Here is a 22,209-nt window from a genome sequence, read left to right on the forward strand (position 1 = left end):
AAAAGGGAAACAAATATTTAAAATAAATACCTGGGAAATATCTCCTTCCCAAAGAGAAATTTATTTCAAAATCATACATAGCCTCGATATTATCCTTCTAGATATTTCTTCTGTTCACCGTGTGAATGTATTCAGAAACAACAGCTGTCCTTGCAAGCTCTGGAAAGATGTATCCTGGTAAATTATTGATAACACACTGACTATGTTTTGTCTCTTTATTTGGAAAATGTACGGTTTGGTGTCCATAATAACAATAGTTTTAAGAATTAGGTCATATATAATTAATTTGGTGATCATTTACTAAAGTACCATATCAATAAATAAATAAAAAAAAAATTTGGAAACTACACACTAAAATAACAAAACAGTGAGTCAAAAAACAAGAATGCTTCAAAAACTATTTTTTTGTGCTCCTTGTTTGATGCTTTTGTTTGAGATATCACGCTGGCTTTGTTCTTCTTTTGTCTGTGGTCTGTGTTAGATGTTAAAAATTGTCAATAAAGAAAAATAAGAAAAGGAAATAAAGAATAATCAATGACAGTTATGTAAACAGCACAACACAAAGGGCTGAATTAGCTGTAAAACGACACGTGACATCAGAAATGTGCGCAACAAACATTTTGGAGGTCGGACTGTAAACTGTGAACACGCCGGTACGCTCCACTATGTGTCCGTGCGGGAACGCGTCATCAAAGGCGGGAGTTCCGCAATGAAAGCAGGATGTTGTGGTGCAGACCAGAAAGCTCTGATAAGCTCATTGGGGAGTTTCTTGGCACTGGACCCGTAATCAGGTAAAACCTTCCACAAGGCAAACAACAAGTTAAGCTTATTTTAACGAACTGGGACAGAAGTAATGTGGGTCACGACGTCGCCGTACGTCGAACCTCGAAGTGTAACATGCGCAGACAAGAGGACAGACTGACATAGCGTTACAAAACCTGCCGGCTGAGATACGAAGGAATGAGAAGTTTAATCTTTGATTCGGAAAAAAACAATCTGGATATTTATCTATGGGTGCGACATAGTCCGCCGAGGGCAACCTAAACTTCGGTCTGGTCGGTAAGTTAGGCGAAGCGCTTAAGCTAGCCCTGCCACTGTATGCTAACGGTAATGTGAGCTGGTGATTTGGGGGTGGTGAGCACCGTCACTTACTAGTAATGTCGCACACAGACTGCTAAATAACACATTAACTAACTTTTAAAGATGGCTAACTAAATAGCAGGCGAGGCTAAGTCTGAGGAGCTGTTGCCTGAGGTCGCAGCAGGTTTGTGTGTGTCTGAGATGATGAGGGGTTGAGAGGTTAATGGATTCATCTACTAATGTATTTAGCTTGTTTTACATGACGTGTTGTTGTGTCTGTGTCTCAAGGCGAGAGGACATATACTGCGTCATATAGAAGAGGAAGACGTGATGATAATTGCTCCCAAAAAGCCTGAAATCTATTTACAACCAGCTAACAGCTCTAAACCTACATGTTGAGTCTGAAGGTCGTTATTTAGATTTGTTTTATGGCATTTAAGTTACTTTTCTGTTTGAGTAACAGTGATTGTGCTGCAGATTTTGATCTTATTTACTTCTCTTTTTCTGTCTGGAAGTTAGGGAAGTATGCCAACATGAAGAAAAATACAAACTCAGTAAAAGATCTGTAAAACAATGAAGACAAAAGACATTAAGCGAAGCCATATTCAACACACAAAAAGATAATTTTCATGTATTTATATGTGTCACCTTTACTGTCCTGGTCTTGATACCGGTGTGAAAAGTTTAATTTCAAATTGAAAAGTTCAGATTTCACACAAGCAACTGATTTGAGACTGTCAGCAAATTACATCAAGACAATGCATTTACTGGTGATCAGTAGCAGGACGTGCATTCAGTGATCAAGATATTCCTAAATCCTGTTTTCACAATCTTTCACAATTATCAAATAATCAAGTTTAAGGTATCGCTGTAGCTCACACCAGGATGAAGGTACTAAAACTTTACAAACACTTTCACTAAAGATAATTTCTGAGCATGATCGAGGCAGCAGCTGCTGATAGTTTGAGGAGTCAGTCTGGGTGATTTTACTGTTTTCTGTTTTAATGTCCATATATAGATGTGACAAAAACGACACATATCTCTATCATTGTTTTATCGTCATCAGCAGAAATGATTACTCCCCTTCAAGCGAAGTCATCTGTTGTGCATCATTGTCTTTTCAGAAACAAGATGATAAAGAACTGGGGTGTCATTGGTGGGATAGCTGCTGCGATCGCAGCCGGAGTTTACGTTCTGTGGGGCCCAATTACAGAGAGAAAGAAGAGAAAGAGAGGTAAGGATCAGTATGACAGGGTGGGACACGGATTAATGTAGGGTACTCATTAGAGAGCAGTAACTTAAAATGACTTGTGTTTCCTTTCAGGTATGGTTCCTGGTTTGTTGAATTTAGGCAACACCTGCTTCCTGAACTCGTTGCTTCAGGGGTTGGCATCGTGTCCGTCCTTCATCAGATGGCTGGAGAAGTTTGCAGGTTCGCCTGCGGTCCAGTCGTGCAAAGACAACCAGCTGTCTACGACACTGCTTCAGCTTCTCAAAGGTATATAACACCAGGCTGCGATATTAAAGTGTAGTAGACATATGTTTTTTTTTTTATGTTTTATGTTTCTGACATGGATGACGTCTGTGTTTCCTCGCTGACAGCTCTGTCCAGTGATGAGCCTGGAGAGGAAGATGTCCTGGATGCCGGATGCCTCCTGGATGTTCTCAGACTGTACAGGTGGCACATCAGTTCTTTTGAAGAGCAGGTTAGTCAGGGATGCTTTTTGTATTTGTGTGTTTATTTTTTCAATATATTGAAAGATGCAGCATTTTATGAATTTATTTACATTCAAACACAAACTCTTTGTGTTGGTTTCCCCCCTCGCAGGACGCACATGAACTTTTTCACGTCCTAACATCTTCTCTGGAAGAGGAGCGAGACCATCAACCCAAAGTCACTCACTTATTTGACATGCAGTCACTAGAGGCAAGTTATCATCTCCATACTGCACACAAATATCTCTTGCAATGATGACTCCAGTATGCTCTGAAGGGAAGTTTTAACCCAAGCTCCTCCAGCCTCTCGTTTTCACGAGTCAAACATGTCAGATTTGCACTCACAGCTACTCTGCGTGTATGTTTGTCCCATCAGAGTCTCCCCGATCAAGTTGAGAAAACTATGACCTGCAGAAGTCGAGGTAAGGACATAATAAATTATGTAGCCTAGAATCTCACGACATGAAGCACATTTTATCTGTATTCACTTTTGTTTTGTTTTTTAGCCCCTCTACATCCAATACCAAGTCCTTGGAAGTTTCAGCATCCTTTTCACGGCCGTTTAACGAGCAACATGTCATGCAAACGATGCGAACAACAGGTGAGTTTTTTTTTTATGTTCATCAGGGAAGTTGTTTTGTGTTCTTTGGACTGCTGTTGACATTGTTAGAGTGATTCATAACTCTGCTTCGCTGTTGTTTAGAGTCCAGTACGGTATGACTCATTTGAGAGCCTTTCCTTGTCCATCCCTTTACCTCAGTGGGTAAGTGAAAATACCAGAAATGACTCATGAATATTAAAAATTATTAGAATATCACTACTTATAGGGTAACTCCACCATTTTAACAAAAGTGTGTTCACAGATCTTGAGCAGTCTTGCAGCAAATGTCGGATATGTGGTGCCTACATTGCCCACAATGCAACTTAGCCACTGACTTCCCTGGAGATGACATGACGCTTCCTCTGGAGCCACAAAAGGCTTTTCACATATGAAGTAGTGCTTCCCAAGACCTGTAAACACACTTTAAAGGAGAACTTCGGTCGATTTAAACATGCAGCTTCATTGCTCAAGCTACCCTTGACTTGCCAGTACCGAAGACGCGAACAAATTTGGTCCAACCATTACAGAGCTCTGTGAACGGAGACTTGGCATTGAACGCTAACAGCATGGGGTCAGAACTTTGCACTGTGTTTTAAGCGTCTTTACATGCTCCACATCTCACACCAAAAGTTATGCAACATCAGCAGACACCTTAGCACACAGCACTGTAGCGTGTATGACTCAAACTGAATAAAAAAGTAGTTAAAACAGTGTGTTTGTGCAAGCAGCTACTTACCTGTTTGTTGACATCCGTGTCTTCCGGTAGCTAGACCAAACTAGTCAATCTGTCGAGCGTGCGCTTACTCCCTCACTGGCGGAGACGGAAACGTAATCCAGCATTTTCGTGTTTATGTTCATAATGTACATGTCCATGTTACAGCCTGTCATGAGCCATGAGCCTTACAATAGCCTGTTAAGCCTGTTAAGTGCACACTCGATGGATAAGCTAGTTTGGTCTAGCTACCGGAAGACACGGATGTCAACAAACAGGTAAGTAGCTGCTCGCACAAACACACTGTTTTAACTACTTTTTTATTCATTTTGAGTCATACACGCTACAGTGCTGTGTGCTAAGGTGTCTGCTGATGTTGCATAACTTTTGGTGTGAGATGTGGAGCATGTTAAGACGCTTAAAACACAGTGCAAAGTTCTGACCCCATGCTGTTAGCGTTCAATGCTAAGTCTCCGTTCACGGAGCTCTGTAATGGTTGGACCAAATTTGTTCGCGTCTTCGGTACTGGCAAGTCAAGGGTAGCTTGAGCAATGAAGCTGCATGTTTAAATCGACCGAAGTTCTCCTTTAATGTGTAAAATTGGTGGAGACGTCCTTTAATGTACTTTATCAATTCGACTGTTTGCCTCAACTTGATCTGTGTTTGTCCTCAGGGCCGACCCATGTCTCTAGATCAGTGTCTTCAGCATTTTATCTCCTCAGAAACCATCAAAGAAGTAGAGTGTGAAAACTGCACCAAGGTACGTTCAGCGCAGCATCAGAGCCATGCCACCATTTTGGTAATCATCAGTTAATGTGTAACTCGCTGAAAACAAACCATTGACAGGAAACTCACGTGATGAAACTACCAACAACATACTTCCACTTGCATAATTTGGTAATATTTGACACCAGAAAAGCCTGCAGTGGAATTTAAATGCTGATTTTGTTTTGGATAATTTCTCCTCAGCTTCAACAAGGGACCACAGTAAATGGGCAACTTATGCAAAGCCAGAGGACGACATTTGTAAAACAGCTAAAACTGGGAAAGGTAATTTTGTAATTATCATGTCAACATCACATAAATGCCGCTCGCCTAAAATGTTAATCGCAAGGTAGAAAAAGTCTTTACACAGCTTTAAGGCGGCTAACGTTTCCCTCCTTCTGCAAGCTCCCCCAGTGCCTCTGCATCCACTTACAAAGACTGACGTGGTCCAGTGAAGGAACCCCCATCAAGCGACAGGAGCACGTGCAGTTCACAGAGTATCTGTCAATGGACCGCTACAAACACAATTCGTCCGCACAGAGAAGTCAGCGGGTCAAATGTGCTCCGAGTCCCATAAGGCCAGAAAACTCAGACGATTCCACAGCAAAGCTGACTGCTAACGGCACCGGTACGCTGGTTTTCTCTTCTCTGTGATTTAATTCTGTTTCACATTCAGGTTTTTTAAAGCATTTTTTTGTATTTTGTTTCCAGATGCAGAACATCGCAACAACAACAACAAACCTTTCTCCAACGGGACATGTTCGTCTGTATTCCTTCACTCTCCTGGTGTTAGTCCAGCGCTCGGCCTCACGTACGACTACAGGTGAAATAACATCAACTCATACATTGAAAATGAAGGGAGAGACTTATGGTCAGATTATTAATGTGGCTCTGAGAGGTTTTTTAAAAAAAACAATCTTTTGTCCTGGTCACACGTCGATAAATTTCACAGTCTGAGCCTTTTAAACAAAGAAGTAACACGTTGCATTCAAGTGCTAATCCGCTTTAAACTCTCAGAAGGCTCAACTGGCTCACAACTCGAGTGTTGAAAGAGAGGATGCAGCATGTGTGAATGAAAAAGCAGCAACTTATGGTCCCAGTATTCAAGTGACTACTTCTGACTTAAACCCAATAATTTGCAAGAGAATTCTGTGTTTGTCCCACCGGAAAGGTTTATCAGTCAGTTGGAAAATTAGAGAGAACCTCAACAGGACACAGAGAGGCGACTGACTGCTTTGATTAGCATGAAAACGACGTGAATCATATGCTGTGGCTCAAACAGTTATCAGATATTGATATAGTTAATCACCCTTTGAGAAGTTCTGGGTCCACACACATACGTATTTTAGCCTAAACAGATATTTTCCCCTTCTTTAAAAAAACTAAAAACATTTCTTTCCACATGACCTGCATTTAGCAAAATATATCTGCTGACACGAGTGCAAATAAACAAAGCGCGTCTGACCAGTAGGTGGCGATAAAATCTACATCAACATAAAAACGTTCTAAGCACGTCAAGCGAGTGAGCTTATTCTGTTCAAATATAATGATCCAAAACAAAAGAAAACCACAAAGTTTAGTTGTTAACCTTTAGTAGGACCCTGCAGTGCTAACCAAACATAAACAAACCGGTAGTCAACCTTTGTTGTTGTTGTTTCAGGCACATGCTCGTTGCAGCTGCCTCCCCTGAGGTCGCCTTTAATTCAATCAAGCCTAATCAAATAAAACCTATTTAAATCCGGTAGATCTGTATCTTTATTAGGATCCGCATCAAATTGTACTCAGTCAAAGATATCAGCCATCTAAATTTGCGTGATTTCTTTTGTCAACTTGCACCTTAACTCACAGTGTTAAAGATAGTAAGAGAACATTCCTGGATCCATCCCTTTATCTATCCACACCAGAGGCTAATGGGGGCCTGTTCTTCCATCTTCATCATCTTATCTTATAGTAGTTTTTGTGTTATCCTGCTGACCAGCGAACCCGACGTAAAACAGACATGGAAAAATAATCTTGACGTCATCATTTCCCACAGTTTTGAAAAACCTGCACTCCACAAGATTTTACATCTTGTTTAGTCAACAACAAATACTGTTTGTTCGTGAACACGAGGCCAAAATACATAATTTTGCAAAGCATTTATTTTCATGTCAACAAGGAATTATCAAGCACGCTCCGTCAAACCAGATAATGAGAGAATATCTTTTGGATAAATAGTGTTCGTGCCCCCAGCAGACTTCAGAGACTTGGATAAATAAAAGCAGCACTGGAGCTTTTCTGCAGGCTCGTGTTAGCATGTGTTGTTTTCTCTTTACTCGGCAGCCATCTGCCATCTGCGCACGTCCTCTGATCATCCTCATGTCTTTCCCTTCCAGCTCTGCAGAGTACCTTTTCCAGCTCACGGCTGTGCTGGTTCACCACGGCGACATGCACTCAGGACATTTCGTCACGTACCGCCGCAGCCCCTCCTCGCCTCCCTCAACCTTCAGCTCGCAGTGGCTGTGGGTGTCGGACGACTCGGTGCGAAAAGCCAGCCTGCACGAGGTGCTGTCTTCCAACGCGTACATGCTCTTCTACGAGAGAGTCCGAAGACTGAACCTCGCTCTGCGCTCGGAGGAGTGACCGGAAGCTTCCGGCATCACAGCCTGGCTGACTTCAGCCTTTTCCGGTCAGACTGTCACAGCTGTACATCAGTTACCAACAGCTGGATTTTAACATTGTGACGACGAGAGCAGAGTTATTGTAGAGCTGATGATGCGTCATGGAGCATAATGAAGGTCATCACGGTCTCATATTAAATCCATGAGTGGACTCTTTCTTTGATCCAGAGCAGGAGGCTGTCATTCCCAAAGATTACGGACCTAAAGGACGCGTAGACGAAAATCTTTGATCACATAAACAACTTCTCTTCGACAGGTGTAACAATTTCTGCTAGGAAACATTTTGGCTTCGATCGGACAAAAAACGGGAACACCTGACAGTAAAGTGCACTCCGAGGTAGTAGCTCTGCAACATACCTTGTTCATATACTGTATGAAGCTTATGATGTTTTTGTGGAGGCTGTCGGAGGTGTCGACTCAATTCTTTGGCATTTTTAAACGATGCTGTAGTTTCTGGTGTTAAATTTGTAATGCAGTATACATGAAGGTGTTCCTGTTATTTTGTCCCCTGCCTGTTCAGACACGGACAGAAGTAGCTGGTTAGGAATTCTTGGACATGTTACTTAGACGTTGTTACGTGGTATTAAAAAAAAACAACAACAGTCAACTAGGTAGAATTTGTCCTCGACTCTGGTTCTCCATCACCTAATCTGATTTGTCCGATCATTCCCAGAAGTGTCTGGAAATCATGTGTAATCGACGTTCATACGCAGTTGAATTTGATATTTTTCTATGTTTCCAATAAACCTTACACTGTCGTGATGAATTCCAGAGCTGCACAGCGGAGGTCCAAGTGCCATGTTGTCTTTTTAACACGTGAAGCCATGTGTGCTCCGATTAATGTGAACAATACGATATGATGCATCGGAGCCGTTCGGCCCGGTGTTGAACAGATTAATAATGATCCTCTCTCGGTTATTAAAGCCACACTGCAGGTTTTTTAGGGCAAGTTATCCTGAATATTTTTTGATTCTTTGAAAACAAGATAACTGCCACTTTTTGCTCCTACCAAAACAACCACGTCACCTTGAAGAAATTTGGCCTGGTGCAGAACTCCTCGGTAATGTTTGCGATTTTTTGCACTAATGTACAGTATATTCATGTGAGACTGTGTGTGTTTGTGTGCACTCTGTTAAGGTGATTGTTTTCAGGTTTTAAAAAAATAAATAAAAATAAAACAAAATGTGCAAGTTAAGAGTTTCAGTCTTTAGAGCCTTGAGAAGTTTCCTCGACCAAAACTGTGAATCTCTACCGGATCTATAAACGTTCTGTAAGCTGACGGAGCAGGTGGTTCTCACTGAAGCGTGTCGAAATAAAGATTCTCAGTCCAGATAAGCAGAATATGTTTCATTAGACTCGATACAATATGGACTTTAAAGGTGGGGAAAACCATCCTGAGTTCAAGCTTACAGAGACTTTGAGGCTGGAAGCTAAACAAGTGAAAGATCAGGGCAAGATGATATGAATCAGTTCACTGCAGCAGACACTGTATATCAGTCAGATAAGAAGTGATTCAGGAAAAGCAGTCACATCCTTTAAAGCTGCTCTGCTTTGTCCTCGTTTTAGTCTTACTTCCTGTCGGTTTCGCAGGTAGCGCCCCCTCCCTCCTCTCTACGTCGGCACACTTGCACGACTCCTCTTCTGCTGTGTCCCAATTCAGGGTCTGTATCCTTCGAAGGACCCGGCCTTGGAAGGCGAGTCCTTCAGAGAAACTTTGTTAACCACCTCAGCCGTTGTTAAATGTGACGGTCTAGCCTTTGGAGCATTTCCCGGTTGCGTCACCAGATGTTTTACCCTTACGTCACGATTTCTGCCGCCCAGGCCCGAGAAAGTGACGATCTACGCCACTCCATTTTCTTTCTTCTTTTTCAGGTGCACAAAGAATCTTGGGATATGTGAGGCCACAAAGGATAGTAGAGGGCCATCCTCCGAAAACAGGGAAATTTGGGCGAATTTGTCGGCTGCATTTGAAGGAGCCTTTGAATTGGGACAGCCTTCGCGCCGCGTTGTGACGTAATTGGCCTCTGAAGGATGCAGACCCTGAATTGAGACACAGCATTTGTTTCGAGGCAGCTGTCTTTGCCTCTTTTTTTATTTTTTCCTCTCTATCCTCTCTGCCTTGATTGGATAAAGTTGACAGGAATACTAGAAAACTTCTCGTTTACTGTATGAGCGAGGGGAGGAGAGACGTGGATTACTGACCAAACTCTCTAGAACACTGATTACTGTGGGAATATTGTGTTATTTAACTATTAAACAGATCACTTACAGCAGCGTTAATGGTCTGTAATAAACATCAAGTTTCCACAAGCAGTAACTTTGAAACTGTGCACATTTAGAGACAATAATACACAATATCAACTTCTGGAACCACTTTTAATAGATCCAACGTTTAAATCAAAAAGTAAAAAAACAAACAGGACGTATTTACAATGTTGACAGTAGCAAGAGGTGCAGATGTTACAAACAGCTGTAGATAAAGGCCTTTATGAAAGTTCAGTGTGTAACACTGTCACAGAGGGGAAGTTACTTCTCCCCAAGTTTTTGTACTTTTGAAGTGTTCCCAGTCAAACAGGCGGTGCACAGCCGATTGTGACTGGAACGCCCATTAATGTGACTGTTTGGCTGCGTTCACACTGCAGTTACAAGTGACCTGAATCCGATTTTTTCGCTCATATGTGACCCATATCTGATTTGCTTTTGACAGTGTGAACAGCACAAGTCGCATTGAATCTGACATTTTCTAATCAGATTCAGTACCACATTTAAATGTGGTACTGAATCGGATACGTATCGGATTTTTTTGAATGCGACCGCAATCTGAACAGCCAGGTCGCATTTAATGCGACTTTGCTGTCATTCTGACCCGCGCTGCACTGTTTTGTAAATGAATGACAAATGAAGTTGATTGAAAAAAAAGTGTGCCGCCACTCCTGGCTCCGACGCCGCATCCAAATACTCCTCCGTACGGATGTTGCCGCTATCGCTCCACATAGAGCCATCATTAAAATATGAATTTTCTTTCTCCTCTTCCTCCTTCGTGATATCACCCGCTCACAAATTTGCTGTTTTTAGCATTAAGCCACACAGTCCCACGTTACTGGTTGCCGTTGCCATGTTCGCTTCCGTAAACACCGCTGTGGCGTGATGTCATCAGTGATCAACTGTGCATGCGGGTCACTTAAGGAGCGTGAGCTGTTCACACAGCAATCCGTAGACAGGCCGCATTTAAAGAGGTAATGTGAGCAGCCAAACAAAAAAATCGGATTTGAGCAATAAATCGGAATCGTGCATTAAGACCTGCGGTGTGAACGTGGCCTTTGTCTCAACAGGAGAAGAAACCTGTTGACAGGGCCTGAAGGAGGGGCCTACACTGAGGTGAATATTGGGAGCACCTGGGGTGGTTGGTTAACGGAGGGGCAGGGCCTCTACAGGTTATGTAGGAAGGCCTCAGTTCAGAAGAGCTCTTTTTGGCCGTGTGGGGAGGAAGACCAGCCGGCTTTCCCCTTTAAGTTATTTGTGTATTGTTCTTTTCAGCCATTTTGCCTCAGTTTGTATTTTTGCTTTTGTCCAGGCCTGGTAACAATTAAACATTATTTTGCTCTGCACACCTGCCTCCTTGCCTGTTCCTGACATCCTGAGGAGAATTTTTCTGACTCTCACTCGAGCTACACTCACACTGGGTAACAAATGGTGGCAGTGGTGGGGATGTGTGAAGTCTCCAAGGGTAACAAACACAAAATATAACATTTGCCAAGAAGGAACTTATTTGCCAGAACAGGAAACGGAGTAAAGCTAATGGACAGTTTTTTGTTGTGTAGTTAAACCAGCAGACGTGTCAGAAAAGCCGACATGCTGAACAACTTAAAGTGCGTTCCAGTCTACAGGAGTCTTTCCTGATTCCTGTAGCAGCTCGTTGGCTTTGGAGAAATGCTTGCAACCAAAGAACCCTCTACGAGCCGACTGTGGAGACGGATGCACAGCCTCCAGGACGTGATGGCGGCTCTACAAACCCAAAGAACACAAATGTAAGATGCATGAATGTGGTATAAACATATTGTTTGGATCGAACAGGGTAGACTCACCCTGTCGATAGCAGCTCCTTTCACCCGAGCGTCCGACCCCCACAGCATGAAGACGAGGCCCTGCTGGTTGTTGCTGAGCCACTGAACCACAGCGTCCGTGAACGTCTCCCAGCCTTTGTCTTTGTGGGAATTGGAATGAGGCGCTCGGACGGTCAGCACAGCGTTGAGCAACAGCACGCCTGACGAGCAACGAGGTCACAGGTCCAGTTAATGATCAACAGCTGTCTGAATATTCAATTGATTTATTTTACTTTTTAAAATATACCTTGTCTGGCCCATCCAGTCAGATCTCCGTGTCCGGGGTGCTGAAAGCCTTCGATGTCCGACTCCAGTTCTTTGTAGATGTTCTTCAAACTGAAAAAGAAAAGATGGTCTGTATTAGAAACAGACTAGTTCACAATGAAGACTTTAAAAGTAGTGAAAGACACTGAGAAGGTTTTTAACCTGGGTGGAGGTTTCTCCGGTCGTCTCACACTGAAGCTCAGTCCGTGGGCTTGGTTCGGATTGTGATACGGATCCTGGCCAAGAATCACCACTTTGACCTGGAATCAGACGGAAGTTAAACTAAAAACATGTGACAATCACTGCCAGATACTTAAGATGACACGTGTTAAAGAAAGACAACACACAGAGCTTTATGTGACTCTGATCAGGGAGAGGAGGATTATCTGAACATGTTTAACAGGTTCCACCCTTAAAAAAAACAATCTGCCTGCTGGGCCGGACAAAAACACTAAACTGACACGAGTCATGACGGTTATTATTCTAGTTCATGTTGTTAGGAATGTATTTTAGCCTGTTTATTTATTTTTCTTGGTATTCATACGTAGCTGATTGGTCATGTTTTTATAAGTAGCCCTACGTTACAGATTTCATTTTAACATGCACCTTTATTCAGTTTTAGATATTTCAATGGACAATGAGGTCAAACCACTACACACTTTCCCTACACATTGAGTTAATTGTGCAGCACTTTTGTTGCAGTTTGACTCTTGAACAGTTTCACACAAAGTTTAACAAATCAGTGCAAATCTTTGCAAAAGCGCCTCTTGCTGAGGTTTTTTCGCGAGGTAACATTTGTGTTGCGGTTTGTTCACATGTCTGCATGGTGTCATCTCTTTTCTTCTCACAAATCTACTTGGGTGTCTCAGGTGAGCTGAACTTACATCTCGGATGTCGCACATCTGTGTCCAGGTGAAGACATCTTCAGCAGGTGGGTACACCGTGTGGCGTGTCCTCTCCTCATCCACGAAGTTCATCAACTGTGAGAAAAACAGACATGGAGCTTTAAAAAACTGTTGCAAACAGAAGAGACAACATGTGTAGTGTGGTGATGATGATGATGATGATGATGGTTGGTTCTCTCACTTCTCTAAAGTATGGCTCTCCAAACTCCGCCAACAGTTCCTGTCTCCAGCTCTCCCCGAACCCTGGAGGCTCCTGAGCGGCAGCCAGCTTCTCCAGCGCTGCTCGCTTGTTGCGAGCGATCCTGTCCAGCTGATCCGGGGACAGAGGAGCAGGAGGCGGGCTGGACGGCTGAAGCGTTCGGGGAGACTCGGACGAGGTCGGGAACAAATCTGTTCGGTGTGTTCAGCTGCGTTGGAAGCTCTGTCGGACGTTGTCTGCTCTGGAAGTAAAAGTAAACTTTCTTCTTACGTTACTTTGTTTCCTCTATCACTCTGCCCACAACCAATCAGAGGATCCACAGGCTCAGACAGCCAACCTCCTCCTCAGACCTCTCATGTTGAATCGGATCAGACAACGTGACATCTGACAGCGTTGACGAAAAATGTGTGTGCATTGCTGATTATTGAACAAATGTGCTTTTTAAACACTACTACTAAAACCACTCGTTATAAGGGTATTGAACTTACTGTAAAGCAAATTATAATAAACATATTGCACATACACCGAAGGGAAACCAGGGGCCCTTCTCCTCCTCTGTTTTCATCTATCCCCCCCCTACACCACTTCCTGCTCTCCTCTTTCTCATCCACCTCTCCTCCTCTTCCTTTCCTCCTTTGCCAGTAGTCATTTACTTGGTCTTCATCATGATTTTCTCTTGTAAAGTGGCATGTGTGTGTGTGTGTGTGTGTGTTTGGGTGTGTGATTGACCGGCACTGCCTACTTTATACTGAGTGTGATCTTAAATTGACATTCCTTAACAACAATACTGCAACAATTCCTCTTTGTCCTGTCTCCCATCTCGTCTATTTGTATTATTGTTTTGTCTTTAACTCTCTTCTTCCACCTTTGTCATTCCTTCTCTTGCAGAGCATGTTTGCTCTCTTGGTCACTGTTTAATTTTTCTCTTCTCTCTCGTTGGTACTCTCTATTTCTTCTCCTTTGCTCCTCAACTGACAGTTTCCATCTAGCCGTGCTTTCCTACAATACAAATTGAAATAATGAAAAGTTTACTTGAATAAGACTATAGAATCAGATTTGTATTTACTTGACATGATTGATGGATGGATGGATGGATGTTAAATCCTTAAGGTGCAGTATGTAGTTTTCATAACCAGATGTTGTGAAAATCTACACACTGGCTTCTCATCTCTCTCTATCTATCTATCTATCTATCTATCTATCTATCTATCTATCTATCTATCTGGAACTTTACACGTTACGCAATAATAAGCAGACCACTGCCTGCCCATTCTCTACAAGTCAGATGTGTATGGTTAAATAATGTATTGCATGCTATGTATGTACATTTACGTGTAAATAAAACCCTGAAATAACATTTTAACCCTTTATTATATTCACAAATATTATATTAGCACATTAAGAGGTTATTGGTGGATTTGTCAACTCAACAGACATAGAACGTGACAGAGTTGACGTCTGACGGAGCTGACGTAAGGGCGTGTGTTTTGACAGAAACTGAGGACACAACTTTGATAGGCAGATTTTTATGGAAAATATTGTTTGACGTTCACTTGATGCATTGGTTTTTTTTTTATACTCCTTCTTTTTAATTTGATATACATGTTTTCACAATTGTAGAGCTTTTTTAAAGTTTTTTGGGAAGGTCATTATTGTGACCTCTTGCTGAGGACAAGTGCAAAAACATGGACCTTCTAACGCCGATGAATGTTTTTAACAATATTTCCCAGATGATATGAATTAGTCCGCAACAGCAGATATCGTGTATCAATCGTATAACGAGTGATTCAGGAAAAGCAGTTACATCCTTTAAAGCTGCTCTGCTTTGTCATCTTTTTAGTCTTACACCCTGTCGGTTTCGCAGGTAGCGCCCCCTCCCGCCTCTCTACGTCAGCACACTTGCACAACTATTTGTTTCGAGGCAGCTGTCTTTGCCTCTTTTTTTGTTCTTCCTCTCCATCCTCTCTGCCTTGATTGGATAAAGTGAGCAGGGATACCAGAAGACTTCTCTTTTACTGCATGAGCACGGGGAGGAGAGACATGACTGACCAAACCCTCTGTAACACTGATTGCTGTAGGTTGCCACCTGTTAAGTTTCCTCGAGCAGCAACTTCGGCTGTTTGGTTCAGTCAAATTTGAGTGAAACAATACTGATGAAGTGACAAAGTGTTCCTGAAACTCTGCACTGTGCACATTTAGAGACAATAATACACAATATCAACTTCTGGAACCACTTTTAATAGATCCAACGTTTTAATCAAAAAGTAAAAAACAAAACAGGACGTATTTACAATGTTGACAATAACAACAGGTGCAGATGTTACAAACAGCTGTAGATAAAGGCATTTATGAAAGTTCAGTGTGTAACAAAATATAACATTTGCCAGAACAGGAAATGGAGTAAAGCTAATGGACAGTTTTTTGTTGTGTAGTTAAACCAGCAGACGTGTCAGAAAAGCCGACATGCTGAACAACTTAAAGTGCGTTCCAGTCTACAGGAGTCTTTCCTGATTCCTGTAGCAGCTCGTTGGCCTTGGAGAAATGCTTGCAACCAAAGAACCCTCTACGAGCCGACTGTGGAGACGGATGCACAGCCTGCAGGACGTGGTGGCGCCTCTACAAACCCAAAGAACACAAATGTAAGATGCATGAATGTGGTATAAACATATTGTGTTTGGATCGAACAGGGTAGACTCACCCTGTCGATAGCAGCTCCTTTCTTCTGAGCGTACGACCCCCACAGCATGAGGACGAGGCCCTGCTGGTTGTTGCTGAGCCACTGAACCACAGCGTCCGTGAACGTCTCCCAGCCTTTGTCTTTGTGGGAGTTGGAAAGAGGCGCTCGGACAGTCAGCACAGCGTTGAGCAACAGCACGCCTGACGAGCGACGTCACAGGTCCAGTTAATGATCAACAGCTGTCTGAATATTCAATTGATTTATTTTACTTTTTAAAATATACCTTGTTTGGCCCATCCAGTCAGATCTCCGTGTCCGGGGTGCTGAAAGCCTTCAATGTCCGACTCCAGTTCTTTGTAGATGTTCCTCAAACTGAAAAAGAAAAGATGGTCTGTATTAGAAACAGACTAGTTCACAGTGAAGACTTTAAAAAGTAGTGAAAGACACTGAGAAGGTTTTTAACCTGCGTGGGGGATTCACCGGTCGTCTCACACTGAAGCTCAGTCCGTGGGCTTGGTTCGGATTGTGATACGGATCCTGGCCAAGAATCACCACTTTGACCTGGAATCAGACGGAAGTTAAACTAAAAACATGTGACAATCACTGCCAGATACTTCAGATGACACGTGTTAAAGAAAGACAACACACAGAGCTTTATGTGACTCTGATCAGGGAGAGGAGGATTATCTGAACATGTTTAACAGGTTGACACATGAGTCATGACAGTTGTTATTGTCATTATGTTGTTAGGAATGTATTTTGGCCTGTTTATTTATTTTCTTGATATTCATACGTAGTTGATTTGTCATTTTATTTTTATAGGAAAAGTGTAGCCCTACGTTACAGATTTCATTCATGCACCTTTATTCAGTTTTAGATATTTCAATGGACAATGAGGTCAAACCACTAAATACTTTCCCCACACATTGAGTTAATTGTGTGCAGCACTTTTGTTGCAGTTTGACTCTCGAACAGCTTCACACAAAGAAACCAAATCAGTGCAAATCTTTTAAAAAGCGCCTCTTGCTGAGGTTTTTGTGAATGAACATTTTGCGGTTTGTTCACATTGTGTCATCTCTTTTCTTCCCACAAATCTACTTTGGCGTCAGACAATAATGTCTCAGGTGAGCTGAACTCACATCCCGGATGTCGCACATCTGTGTCCAGGTGAAGACGTCTTCAGCAGGTGGATACACCGTGTGGCGTTTCCTCTCCTCAGACACGAAGTTCATCAACTGTGAGAAAAACAGATATGGAGCTTTTAAAACTGTTGCAAACAGCAGAGACAACATGTGTAGTCAGAGCCGGTTCAGACCTCCATGGAGCCCTAGGAAAAATTCTGTTAAGGGGCCCTCCTAACTGAACTCAGAATAAATTCAGACCAAATCAGAACAAATCAAATCAAACTAAATATGTAAACAAGGCGCGCAGGTGGTCGAGTGGTTAGAGCGCATGCCATAAATGCAGCCGACCCCGGTTCGATTCCGGCCGGAGGTCCTTTGCTGCATGTCACATCCCCCTCTCTCTCCCATATTTCCTATCTGTCTACTGCTTAATAAAGGTGTCTATGCCAAAAAAAAAAAATCTTTAAATATGTAAACAAACAATCATACAGTCTTAAATGTTGGCTGACTGGCTGGAGTCTGTGCTGCTTGTGGTGAGAAACTTAAGCATAGCACCTGTAATATATAGATAAGGCTACTATTAATTCAGCTCCATCAAATTGGCTGCACTTGTTTTACTTTCATATACTTCAAATGTAGGTAATTATTTATATTATTATTTATTATATAATTATTATTTATTTAGTACCATGGTCATAAAATTTCACGAGTTGTATTTATTCACTAAAATATCTGCATCTATATTTGCTTTTCGAGCAAACAAAATTCGATCTTAGTCAATATTTATCCATTACTTTCCATTTTGTATAAGTGCAGTTGTAACTACACTTCAACTAAAATTATAGAAGACAGCAAGACGCACACGGAGACCGGCCAGTACTGATTCTGGCCTTTGTATGTAGCCGGGTAATGGGCTGATAATGGACCTGACTCCACATGCGTCTCACTGGTTCCTTCTGCTCTTTCTCTCTCCTCTCCTCCTCTCTCTGTCCCTTCAACCTCTTCATCTCTCTCTCCTGTCTCATCCTCTGTTGAATTTTTAAAATGAAAAGTCTAAGCATCCTACTGAGTCATGACCTAATATTTTAATGCCATGTTTAGTCACATTATTACTCATCCATCCAAACATCCAAATAATATTACTGATGGAAAATTAAAATATTCTGATTCATTGCATGTCCATTCATTTTTTAGCCTCGGCTACATTTACAGTAGGTTACAGGTTAGCATCTCTATCGGCCATCTGTTGCATCTGTAGGCTAGTTCACTATTTTTCTCATTCTCTTAGCTTATTACAATATTCTCACCTTTCCTCCTCTTTGCCTGATCATCCTCTGCCTTTCTTGCTGCAACAGATGATAACTTGGATTGATGCAGCCTCTTATCACTACGTTGCATCTTTGCTCTGATCCATTCAATTGCCGTTCTAAAACTAGACCCGCAGTCAGGTCGCGACCCTGTTTACTTTCGGTTTTAATGAAACGAAACTTAAGCACAAAAATACAGAGGCCATGACTTGTTGCTATGGGCCTGTGTTTCTTCCTCCTTTTTTTATTCCCCGAGGGAGAACTCCGTCTCATCTTGCTAGGGTATTTTTTTTTTATTAATTTATTTTTTTCCACGGGGCCTCTATTAGTTTGCGGGGCCCTACGCAACGTGCGTAGTGTGCGTATTGGGTGAACCGGTACTGTGTGTAGTGTGATGTTCTCTCACTTTTATGAAATAGGGCTTTTCAAACTCCGCCGACAGTTCGTGTCTCCAGCTCTCCCCGAACCCTGGAGGCGTCTGAGCGGAAGCCAGCTTCTCCAGCGCTGCTCGCTTGTTGCAGACGATCCTGTCCAGCTGACCCGGGGACAGAGGAGCAGGAGGCGGGCTGGACGGCTCCGGCTTATAAGGCAGGAACACACCGGGCCAACCGTTGGACGTCTGGAGCGTTCGGGGAGACTCGGACGAGTTCGGGAACAAATCTGTTCGGTGTGTTCAGCTGCGTTGGAAGCTTTCGGAACCGCGCGGACGTTGTCTGATCCGATTCAACATGCGAAGTCTGAGGAGGTTGGCTGCCTGAGCCTGTGGATCCTCTGATTGGTTGTGTGCAGAGTGATAGAGTAAACAAAGTAACGTAAAGTAAACTTTCTTTCAATAGGCGAGTTCAAGATCCCTGAAATGTGTCCATGATGACCTGGATGGGAGTTGTTTCTGCTCCGCATTCGATGTCACATGAGTTATCGCGGGAGCAAGGCGGCTTGCTCTCCAGGTGCTGCGCGAGTGTAGACCCACCTTTATGACGTCAGGACTTTGCCCTAATTGGCTCTCATCTACGCTGACGTGTATGACGTGTGTTTCGATGAAGGCCTGTGCCTATGAGACTGATGGCAAGCTTATGTTTAATATCCCTGTTAAACAAACTGTTAAATATCTGGGAATTCACATAACAAAAGATATAAAGCTTAGACAGCAACTTAACTTCCTCAATTCAAGTCAATTCTTAATATGTGTCTGCCGAGAGACCTCTCCATTTTTGGAAGAGTGTTAATATCAAAAGCTGAAGGTGTATCAAGGTTTGTTTTTCCTGCTCTGTCACTTTTTCTTAATGATGCTCTGTGTAAAGAAATCAATAGTTTTTTTGTTAATTTTGTTTGGAAAAATAGACACCACCATCTCAAGAAAGAAATTCTTAGTTTAGAGAGAGCAAAGGTAAATTCTACCTTTAAAGTTAAATGGCTTATGAAATGTTTGAAACTACCAGAGTCACTATGGAATTTTAATTCCACACAATATATTCAAAAAAGTAGGAGGCTTAAGGTTTCTAACGGGCTGCAACTTCACAGTTTCTAAATTACCACTGAAACTCTCAAAGTTTTATCAACAGGCTTTACGCTCTTGGAAATTATGTTATGTTCACAACTTTTCTCCACACAAAGAATTGCTTTGGAACAATGGTCTTATTACTTTTAACAACAAAGGTGTATATAAAGAGAGCTGGATTGAGAGGGACATAATATTTGTGACGGCCTTGTTTGACGATAATGGAAATCTTTACAGTTATGAAGACTTCCTGAAAGTTAAATCCTTTCCAGTCAAATACAGAGAGTTTGTTTTGGTTGTAAAGGCTGTTCCTGCTGGTATGATTGAGTTAATAAAATATCACTTTAGTTACCAAAATGTTTTCTTCTCTAAAGGTTGATGGGGTTGACATAATGGATAGAAAATGTACAAATAAACATCTAAGGAAAGTATTTCAGAGACATAACAAGTTTTCCCCCAGAGGAAAGTTTATTTGGGATTCGCAGTTAGTTGATATAAACTGGCGCAGGGCGGTTGTGTCCCTCTCAATTCTGTATTTCAAATAAGATTAGAGAAGTTCATTTTAAAATTTTACATAATATTTACCCTTCTAACAAATCAATTGGATGAAATGTGCACTTTTTGTGGAGATGAGCCTGAGACAACTTTGCAATTTGTTTTGTATTTGCCCATTGTCATCTATCTTTTGGAGGGACATGGAAAAGTTTATCTCCAATAAAACTAAACAGTACGTAACAATGAGACCCAAAGATATTATTTCAAAAGTCGAATATAATGACAAATCAATTTGCTCCACAATAAACCTCATGATGTTAATAGGTAAATTCCACATCCACAAGAGTACATTTTCCAAGTCCCTCCCAAACTTTAATGTCTTCACAAATGAGCCTGCACATATATACGTGCACCGCCACAGTCATCCTTCAGTTCTTACGCTCTCCACCTCGCTAAGGACACCTCTACCGAGTCAGGCTAACTAGCTGCTGCCAGTTAGCTTGGTCTTGTTGTGGCTACTGCCGGCTCAAGATTAGCTTAACTGCCTCTGTTGGTGTTAGCCGCTGGCTACCCGGGGAGCGCTAATTTCGTCGGCTTTCTCTGGTTTTTGTGTCTCAATATGAGTGCGCAGCCTAAGCAAGCCAAGGGAAAGTCTTCTGTTCGCCCCTGTCCTCAGGGGTGCGGCTTCTCCCTGCACGAGAAGGACTTCCACAAAGCATGTCCCGTCAGCCTGGGGATTGTCCACGCAGGGGGAGCGTTGACTGAGCCCGAGTCCTGTGAGTCCTGTCTCCAGCTCCGGAGCTCAACCCTGGAAAGTCAAGGTCAAGTCCGTGGAGAGAGTCCTGGGAAAGACAGCCATTGCACAGCACGACCCCCTCCTCTCCGAGTCGAGGGACCCGGCTTCGTCTGAGTCTGGTGGCGAGGAGCTGTTGGTTCAAGACCCTGTTGGAAGCTGGGCAGACCACATGGAGTGTGCTGACGGGCTAGCTGGTTTTGAACCAGTCCCCTCCGAGGGCGCTAGCCAGCCACTACCCAGGCTAGCCTCTTATCATGAGGATGATGACGTGCTGGACACCGGCCTGGATGTGCATGGCTTATCGGAATATGAACAGGAGTTGCTGTCGTCGGGTCAGTATGCCGTCGCCGCTGCACCGGTTGACCAGGTCGACACATCCTTCCTCTCACTGTACCGCCGTGCAGCTGAGAAACTGGAAGTTGACTGGCCCTCTCCTCCTCCGGCTCAGAAGCCGTCACGGTTCTCGGGGTTTTTCCTTCCTCCCGAACCGACGACTGTCAGAAACAACCTGCCCATGTTCCCTGATTTTGTTGCGGAGCTCACCTCGACGTGGAACAAACCGCTGTCTACCTGCGCCACGCTGGTTTGGTCAACCCTCCGCCTATGGAGGCGTCCCTTGCAGCATATCTCGCCCCGGCCCAGAACCATGGTGTCGGCGGCCCCACCATGCTCCCATCCAAGCACTGCAGGTTCTCCGTGTCCCAGCTGGAGAAGATTTACCGGACACAGGCTAGTGCGGCCCGTGCACTGAGCTCCGTCACCATGCTTCAGACATAACAAGCTATGTGTCTGGCGGAACTCGGGTCATGTATGCCTCCTGACAGTCCACCGTCCCCTCTCCTTAACTAGGTTAGAATCGCTACAGATTACATCCCCCGAGTGTCCCGCTGTGCAGCGGTCTCTCTGGGAAGAGGGATGGCTTCCACGGTGGTGGAGCAGAGGCACCTGTGGCTGACTCTCTCCGACGTTCCGGACAGGGACAGAGCTGTCTATCTGGACGAGCCAGTTTCAGCTGATGGTTTGTTTGGACAGTCACTTGATGCCATCCAGGCTAAGTTTGAGCTGAGGAAGAAACAAACCGAGGCTCTGAGCAGCATCATCCCCAGACGAGATGCTAAGACCAAACAGCCAGCCAACCTGCACAAACCGCCACCGCTGCCTCCTCCCAAGAGGTCTGCGACGGCAGCGAGGTCAGGACCCCAGCCGGTGAAGCAGCAAGCACCTGGTCAGAACCCACGCCCCTCAGCTTGGAGCAAGGGTCCGCCACTGGGCCTCCAGAGGGGCTCAGCGCCCGGGAGGAAGAAGCA

The 22,209-nt window shown here is 43.3% G+C and overlaps 3 protein-coding genes and 1 long non-coding RNA gene across 5 annotated transcripts; 2 read left to right on the forward strand and 2 right to left on the reverse strand.

Annotated features, from left to right (window-relative positions):
- The first annotated feature begins 637 nt into the window (after positions 1-637).
- Positions 638-8,729, forward strand: usp30 (ubiquitin specific peptidase 30). 2 transcript variants are annotated; one of them, XM_030415886.1, is made up of 13 exons: positions 638-791; positions 2,205-2,314; positions 2,405-2,578; positions 2,683-2,786; positions 2,909-3,007; positions 3,173-3,218; positions 3,303-3,397; positions 3,500-3,559; positions 4,783-4,869; positions 5,079-5,159; positions 5,280-5,502; positions 5,586-5,697; positions 7,250-8,721. In XM_030415886.1, exons 1-13 carry the CDS (start codon positions 721-723, stop codon positions 7,494-7,496), a joined length of 1,509 nt encoding a protein of 502 aa, XP_030271746.1. In that variant the 5' UTR covers positions 638-720; the 3' UTR covers positions 7,497-8,721. The 2 variants fall into 2 exon arrangements, with proteins under 2 accessions (XP_030271746.1, XP_030271747.1); XM_030415887.1 differs by lacking the exon at positions 638-791 and adding an exon at positions 974-1,059 and having other exon boundaries at positions 7,250-8,729.
- Positions 8,730-9,910: 1,181 nt separating this feature from the next.
- LOC115581208 (uracil-DNA glycosylase-like) lies at positions 9,911-13,081 on the reverse strand. Its single transcript, XM_030416118.1, has 6 exons — positions 12,988-13,081; positions 12,786-12,881; positions 12,064-12,161; positions 11,885-11,973; positions 11,620-11,798; positions 9,911-11,539 (listed from the first exon to the last, which is right to left on the reverse strand). Exons 2-6 carry the CDS (start codon positions 12,876-12,878, stop codon positions 11,399-11,401), a joined length of 600 nt encoding a protein of 199 aa, XP_030271978.1. The 5' UTR covers positions 12,879-12,881; positions 12,988-13,081; the 3' UTR covers positions 9,911-11,398.
- On the forward strand, positions 11,450-13,529 carry LOC115581209 (uncharacterized). The gene is made up of 3 exons (XR_003984001.1): positions 11,450-11,562; positions 12,771-12,832; positions 13,024-13,529. It is a non-coding gene; the product is annotated as an uncharacterized LOC115581209 (long non-coding RNA).
- A 1,693-nt stretch (positions 13,530-15,222) lies between these two features.
- LOC115582068 (uracil-DNA glycosylase-like) lies at positions 15,223-18,193 on the reverse strand. Its single transcript, XM_030417794.1, has 6 exons — positions 18,114-18,193; positions 16,822-16,917; positions 16,146-16,243; positions 15,966-16,054; positions 15,704-15,882; positions 15,223-15,621 (listed from the first exon to the last, which is right to left on the reverse strand). Exons 1-6 carry the CDS (start codon positions 18,135-18,137, stop codon positions 15,481-15,483), a joined length of 627 nt encoding a protein of 208 aa, XP_030273654.1. The 5' UTR covers positions 18,138-18,193; the 3' UTR covers positions 15,223-15,480.
- Between the last annotated feature and the right edge of the window lie 4,016 nt (positions 18,194-22,209).

Source organism: Sparus aurata, chromosome 5 (assembly GCF_900880675.1).
Source record: "Sparus aurata chromosome 5, fSpaAur1.1, whole genome shotgun sequence".
Taxonomy (NCBI): Eukaryota; Metazoa; Chordata; class Actinopteri; order Spariformes; family Sparidae; genus Sparus; species Sparus aurata.